This window comes from Cyprinodon variegatus, unplaced genomic scaffold (assembly GCF_000732505.1).
Source record: "Cyprinodon variegatus isolate N-32 unplaced genomic scaffold, C_variegatus-1.0 Scaffold259, whole genome shotgun sequence".
Taxonomy (NCBI): Eukaryota; Metazoa; Chordata; class Actinopteri; order Cyprinodontiformes; family Cyprinodontidae; genus Cyprinodon; species Cyprinodon variegatus.
This window is the reverse complement of record NW_015150712.1, coordinates 52,014-59,002: the sequence shown is the minus strand read 5'-3', so window position 1 is coordinate 59,002 and position 6,989 is coordinate 52,014. Positions and strand designations below refer to the sequence as shown.

General features: G+C 43.9%; 2 protein-coding genes across 2 annotated transcripts in view; one reads left to right on the top strand and one right to left on the bottom strand.

Annotated features, from left to right (window-relative positions):
• kin (Kin17 DNA and RNA binding protein) overlaps positions 1 to 5,959 on the top strand; it is an 8,462-nt gene extending 2,503 nt beyond the window's left edge. Inside the window, exons 5-12 of the mRNA XM_015382542.1 lie at positions 684 to 868; positions 948 to 996; positions 1,070 to 1,115; positions 1,189 to 1,312; positions 1,388 to 1,519; positions 1,596 to 1,695; positions 1,764 to 1,864; positions 4,885 to 5,959. Coding sequence (XP_015238028.1) covers positions 684 to 868; positions 948 to 996; positions 1,070 to 1,115; positions 1,189 to 1,312; positions 1,388 to 1,519; positions 1,596 to 1,695; positions 1,764 to 1,864; positions 4,885 to 4,944 — 797 coding nt within the window. The 3' untranslated portion in view covers positions 4,945 to 5,959. The remainder of the gene's footprint in view (positions 1 to 683; positions 869 to 947; positions 997 to 1,069; positions 1,116 to 1,188; positions 1,313 to 1,387; positions 1,520 to 1,595; positions 1,696 to 1,763; positions 1,865 to 4,884) is intronic.
• itih2 (inter-alpha-trypsin inhibitor heavy chain 2) overlaps positions 5,073 to 6,989 on the bottom strand; it is a 22,844-nt gene continuing 20,927 nt past the window's right edge. The window contains exons 19-21 of the mRNA XM_015382532.1: positions 6,758 to 6,765; positions 5,405 to 5,516; positions 5,073 to 5,332 (exon numbers count right to left, since the gene is read on the bottom strand). Coding sequence (XP_015238018.1) covers positions 5,185 to 5,332; positions 5,405 to 5,516; positions 6,758 to 6,765 — 268 coding nt within the window. The 3' untranslated portion in view covers positions 5,073 to 5,184. The remainder of the gene's footprint in view (positions 5,333 to 5,404; positions 5,517 to 6,757; positions 6,766 to 6,989) is intronic.

The following is a 6,989-nucleotide window of genomic DNA, read 5'->3' as shown; positions in this document are numbered from 1 at the left end:
TACACTTCTATCAAATAAAACATTTTCAATCAAAGAAAAGCAGTGTTCAAATTTATTTTTTTGAGTCTCAAATATATTTTTGCATTCAAATACTTTCTTTCTTTGATTGAAAAGTTTTTTTTTTCATTGAAAATATATTTTTTGATTGAATAATAAAGAAACAAATCAACCTTCATACATTAGCACTAAGTTGCTAACTGGTTAGCAAGATGCTAATCAATCCCGCCCTCTTGATAATCGACCAATCACATTGACTTTATTCACTCGTGTAAAGTCGTGCACCACTCGGGAGAATTCAGAAATGCAACGGTTGGAACAGCCGCTTCCCTACGACTTTAATGAAACTATCTCAACAGGCGTGTATCCCTTTAGTCATGCACAAAAACTATTTAATTACTTACTTTGGGTGTTTTTTGAAGCGTATGGCGATCTGACGTTTGAGGTGGTTTAAAGTGTATTTTTCGGTCAAAACTAAAGGGATAAAAGCAAATCTGACGTCCTGCGCTTGCGTATTGACTATGGGTATGCTGGTCTGACAGAACAGCGGCCCAGTCTCTCCGTTCCAGGTGAGGTTCAGATCCACAGGCAGCCAGTGTTCCCAGTAATTCAGACTAGCAGTGATCCATACCACAATGTGGCATGTTCTGGGACGGCCCTCTGAGGTTCGGTTCTGTCATCTCCAGGTTTGTGTAAAGTAGACGAGACCCCCAAAGGTTGGTACATCCAGTACATCGACCGCGACCCGGAAACCATCCGGCGCCAGGAGGAGCAGGCAAGGAAGAAGAAGCAGGAAATGGACGACGAGGAGAGGAGCGCCAGATTCATCGAGGAGCAGGTCCGAAGAGGCCAGGGCGGCAAGGCACCAGACGTGAGTTCTGACCCGACGGGGCCCGGCCGCACGAGTAGCACTAAAGCCGTGAGGTTGACGTCTCTGTCCTTCTCTGCAGACCGAGCCCGTTTACACAGAACTCAAACGGGAGAGTGAGGAAGAAAAAGGTTGGTGGGTTTACCTCTTCACTGTGGACCGGGCCTCAGGAAGAACCTGACCTCTTCATGCTTTCTCTTCCAGTCGCTTTCAACCTGAGCGTTCCTGTGGCCGGCTCGTCCAAGTCCAGGTTCTGACCCCCACCACAGCCGCCAGGGCTGCGTCCTTCCTGTCCCTAACGGGGTCTCTCTGTCCTCTTCCAGCTCGGCTCTGGGAGCGAGCGCCCTGACGGTAGCAGCATCCTCCGTCAAACGGAAAGAAACGTCCTCAGGTTCCGACTCCAGATCGGAGAAGAAGAAGAAATCGGCTCTGGAGGAGATCATTGAGGTTCTGATTGTTTGTTTGGATTCATCTGAACATTCAGGTCAGGTTCTGATCAGGTTCTGATCCCGCTGTCTGCAGATGGAGGAGAAGAAGAAGAAGAAGCAGTCCTTGGCGTCCAGAACCGACTACTGGTTGCAGCCCGACATCGTGGTGAAGATCATCACCAAGAAGCTGGGCGAGAAGTACCACAAGAAGAAGGCAGTCGTCATGGTAACGGCTGTAGGTTTAGACCTCGGTGTTGTCGTGTCCGGCCGCTACTGAACCCATTGATTTCCCCGGTCTCCAGGAGGTCCGGGACAGATACGGCGCCGTGGTGAAAATGATCGACTCCGGGGACAAACTGAAACTGGACCAGAACCACCTGGAGACGGTCATCCCCGCCCCAGGTCAGCTTCTCACCCAGCAGCTTCTCTCCTGCGACGTCTGCAGGCATTAACAATCCAACCTCCCGCAGGGAAACGGGTCCTGATCCTGAACGGGCCGCACCGCGACACCGAGGCGCTGCTGGAGGGCATCGACGAGAAGAACTTCAGCGCTACGCTCACGCTGGACTCTGTGGGTTCTGCTCCTCCTCACTACCCTGAAGCCCCAACCAATCAGGCTTTAACACTATGAACCCCCACAATTCTGATCTGATAAAACTCCCACTGGCCGTCAATTTGACGGCTGACAAAGAAACGCAGGAGCAGCGATGATGTCATCAACTGATATAGTTCTAGTGTGCGATATAAAGTCCTTATGGATATGTGAACCTAAAAACAGGCCAAATATATATTTGTATATATATATATATATATATTATTATTTGTAGTCTAAATTTGTACTAAAACTAAATCAGTAAAATAAATAAGACTGTTAGAAATTTGAAATTACAATTTTATTTACAGAAATTGATAGATTTCCCCCAGACCACCTTTTCACATTTATCTCAAACATCATACGAGCGTTTTTCTGTGCAGCGCTGAATCACCTGCGTATGGAGGACCAACTCTGCCATATTTAAAAATAAATACAGAAATAATGTTGTACTTTTTAACCCTAGTTATTTCTTCGCCGCTATTTATTTCTGCCTGCCCTGGGTCAAAAAATACAAAGGAAGAATAAAAAAGACAAAAATATTATAACATGCACATAAATAAATACTTAAAAATATAAGTAATTAAAAAATAAAGTTGAAGATTATAAAGGACAAAAAAATAGATAAGGTAAATATTACAAAAACAAATAAAGAGATAATTAAAAGAGTTGTATACATTTATGTCTCACTGTATAATTTAATTTCTACTTACATTTCTTTGTTTGTTGTATTTTTGGTGGCAATTAATTGTATGCTTATTTATTTATTGACCATTTATTTATTTCTGTATTTATTTTTAAATATGGCAGAGTTGGTCCTCCATACCTGCGATGTTTTCTTTCTTCAAAGCTGCTCTTCTGCGGCACAGGGGTTGGTAAACTGCAGAGTGCGTGTGGTCGGAACGCGACTGTTTTATCAGTTCAAGGATAAAATCTCTGCGTTAAACGGTGACGTTCACACAGCTCCTGAACAAAACAAACGCGTTTATAGCTGCTTTTCCAGAGGATTGTAAGGTACAGCCACAGGCCACCTTCCTGTTGGAGCTTTTACAGAATACTTTCATCTGATCAGACACATCCATGCCAACTGGTTTGTAATTATAGTCGACCACAGGCTCTGGTTTGGGCCACTGACTGTACCGGCTGAGGTGTGGGCAGTGCTCTCCAATTTACGGCTCGTAGCGATTGCTTGTGGGTAAAAAAAAAAATCACTCGATAATAAAATGATGGTAAATAAATTTTAAAAAGACAATCGAAATCCCTCTTGCGTTTGTCAGCCAATGGTAGCAAAGGAGCGCTCTGAAACTAACAGTATAAGCCAATCAGAAGAAGAAGGGAGCAGGTCTTAGGAAAAAAATACGCGGATAGTCACCTTGCGCCGTTTACGGATCCATTCAACGGAGAGATGTGTAAAAAGTAAAAAAATAAATAAATGAAGCTTTGTGTTTGGAGAAAAGGACGATAGATGTCACGACCATAGATACAGCTCTCAGAAATAAATGGCGCTGGGCATGGCTGGAGGAGAGGGGGCGAGATGGCGAGCCATTTAGCAGCTGGTGCAGGGAGTTAGGTCAACCAGGCGCTTGCTTCTGCACATCCAGTGGCAAAACGGTGCTACGCAAACATGACTTATAGACCCCGGTCATCAAGCTGCTGTGAAATGTGGTAAATGCAAGTGGTAGATATAGATGCACTATTGCCATCTTCTGGCCGTTTCGGGTATTGGATTTTCAAAAGTCAAATTTAGTCTTCAGTCATTCATGCAATCTCTGATACACTGTAGCCTGGTGAGACCATCCTGATCTCGCGAGCTTTCAAGGTTTCACTCGCTAATCAGTCTGGAGACTCTCAGTTAAAGAAAATTTGGAGCCGTTCACCAAACGAACGTCCAATCAGCGTTGGCTTTGAGGCGGGTTGAGGTGTGACGCAACGAGAAGCGCGACAGTTCAGTCTAAAGAACATGGCGGCTTCAGCCGATGAAACTAGCGTTAGCGTGGCTATCGAGCAAGTTTTATCGGAATTACAGAGTATTTCTTCACTGAAAGAAGAGCAAAACACTGCTCTGGAGGCTTTTCTCAGAGGAAAAGACGTTTTTGCTCTTCTCCCGACTGGTTTCGGCAAGAGTTTGATCTATCAATTGGCTCCTCTTCGTCGTCGCTCTGTTACGTCATATGCTTCGTTGATCTGATTGGTTTATTTGGCCCGTCTATCACCAACATAGGCCAATCAGCTAACCAGTATTTTCGCCCCTTCCCAAAATTACTTCAACGGAAGGTTTCCAGATGGATATACGGAGCAAATCTATCTGGCGGAGTCAGGTTAGATCCAATGCCCCAACAGCCCCCTTGCATGGCTTGAAAATACACACACAAACACACACATATATATATTTTCTTGCCAGTGTTGAAAGAGTTCAGGCTCAAGATTTTTTGTCGCTTTAATCCCTGCAAAAGTTTCACTATTGTCTGATGGGTCACTGATACAAATCTCTATCATCAATATTTCGAAGCATATCTAGAGCCTGTTTCGCTGTTAGCATTCTTCTGAAAGCCGTTTTTCCGCATTAGCCAAAGAGCTCTAGGTAGGATGTTGGTTGCTAGGCGACGGCACACAACGTCAATCAACCTGGAGAAGATATTGCAGTGCAACTAATAGAGGCGTCAAAATGATGACTGTGGGAGATCGAGGTAAAATTAACCATATTTAGTCTTTATTTCATTAAAAATACTACGTGAAAATTAAGGAAATATAGAAACAGAAAAAGGTAAGTTAACATTAGCAACATAAGGTTAATGTAAATAAGGTTCTTTCCCTTTGAAAACTGAGAACCATCAAAATGACGGCCTTGGGAGTTCTAGTGTTAAATCAGGCTTTGGACTGACCGGGCCGTCTAGAATTTGTCTTTATTTTTAGAAGGAAACTAAAATCTTCAATAGTAGAAGTTCTGGTTCTATTCGGGTTTTTCTTAGAGTCCTAAATGTTTGTCTCTGTGTCCTCAGGGTCCACAGAAGGGGGACAGAGTGGAAGTAGCCTACGAAGACTTTTCCAAACTGGCCTGACCTTTGAACCTCGTCAGACTCTACTGTGTCAGAGTTTATTACCACATCTGGACACAAACAAGCAGGGAGCCTCAGAAGATTTTGGTTTCATCGCTTTTATTTTTGACAATATTGATGGTTGAAAATGTCCATTTTGTTCAAATAAATTTGGTAAATTTCTCTCTGTGTTCTGTGGAGAAGCGAATAGAGTAGATCTGTGGTGGAGGCGGTTCTTCTCCTGCCTGAGCCTGAAGGTCAGCATCAGGGCGTCGGCAGGAAGCTGCTCAGACCCGGCAGGATGTAGTCGCTGTAATGGCCGTCGATGAAGCCCTTACCGCTGTTATGGATGAACCAGCAGTAGACGTTGAAGCCTCGCTTGCTGTCGTGTCGGTAGTCCTTCTGCCAGCCTCTGAAACACAGAGTCACAGATGTTGGAGCTGCGGAAGTTTAGCGTCTGCTGCTCAGAGGAGACATTGGGTACCTGGTGACCTGCAGCTTATGACCCTTGACCTCCATGGTGGCCTCCTTCTTCAGCGGGTTGGGTCCTGGGTGGACGTTGGACACGCTCACCTCAGGCTCTCTGGAGAACTGCCCTGTGAAAGGAAGAAAGAAGCTTTAGCAGAGAGCAGCTTCTCCAGGAGGCTGAGTTGTGTGATGTTTCCGTCCCGGAGCCTCAGAACCAGTGACTTAAAACAAGAACCTGATAAAGCAGGCCAGTTCTGCTGTGGGGAATGTTCTGGAACCAGGCAACTATTCACCGAGATGAAAAACTTCACGGCCCACCTTCACCTGTTCCTATGACGGCATGCAGCAGTAGAGCTTTGATCAGAACTGCTGGGACACTGACCTCTACAGGAGACCCTTCCGTCTCTGAGGAACCCTGGATGTTGGGAGTTCTGCTGTTTATCTCATATTTGAATTAATAAAGAATTGTTGAACTGAATTATCTTGTAAATGCTGTTCTTTTCAGCTTGTCGGCCTGTTCCCCTGTAAAGAGGATGGGGTTGCAATGATAGCGGGAAGGGGTTAAGTCAATTGCTGCATTGTAGGTTTTTGAAAGCTGAAATCTGACTCCACCCTCTCTGTTTAAAGTTGTTTTTTCTTAACATAGATGATTTGTTCAAGCCCTTCTCAAACCACCTATGAAGGAAGCCATCTATGTTAAGAAAGAAAAACCACACTTAAACAGAGATGGTGGAGAAAAACTTACAATGCAGCAATTGACTTAAAAAGGAATAGGAGGGTTTCAGCCGTTATGTTTTTATTTTAATTTTCTTGTTGAATTAAAATTAATTTCAAATTCACTCTAAGTTTATTTACTGTTTGTACTGTACTTATTGTGTTAAAAATTATTTAAAATCCTTGTCCACAAACATCCTCATTCACATTTTCCTCTGAATTTTCACGTTATGTTTGCATTATTTATTGGCTGCATCTTAAAATATCTAACATATTTTTAATTTAAACATAGATATGAAATAATACGATATAGCCTACAATAAGTAAAATTATATCAGTGTACTGCGTAGTCTGTCCAATAGGCTGCCTGTAGTGTTTTTAAATGTCCAGCAGGTGTCAGTATTCTGTGAGAGAGTATCAATACAGTTTGGCCCTGTGTCCAAACACTTGAAGAGGCCTCATTAACCCAACCTGACAACAGCCAGATGCATGTCTCGCTCCGCCTAGCTCCAGTCACATACATCTGGGACACCGCCATAGGAATTGCCTTTACTGAAGGCTGGGCCTTATCAAAACTCCTTGCATATGATTGGATAAGCCACTTGTCTGTCATCTTTATCGACGTGCTATTTCAACCACTCACACCAAAGCTAACCCGTGACGCTGTGAGAGCAACGCAGGAAAAAACAGAACAGCTGACATCTTGGATATAGCAACAGTGGAATCAGCGCAATGTTGGTAAATGATCAATGTCGTTTGTGCCATGAAAATGTGCGGATAAAAGGCAACATTGTGCACAGCAGACTTATTTAAAAAAAGAAGCCAACCAAAAAAGTATAGACGAACGACTACGTCACATCCAGGAAACACCCGCCCTGCGTCCTGAT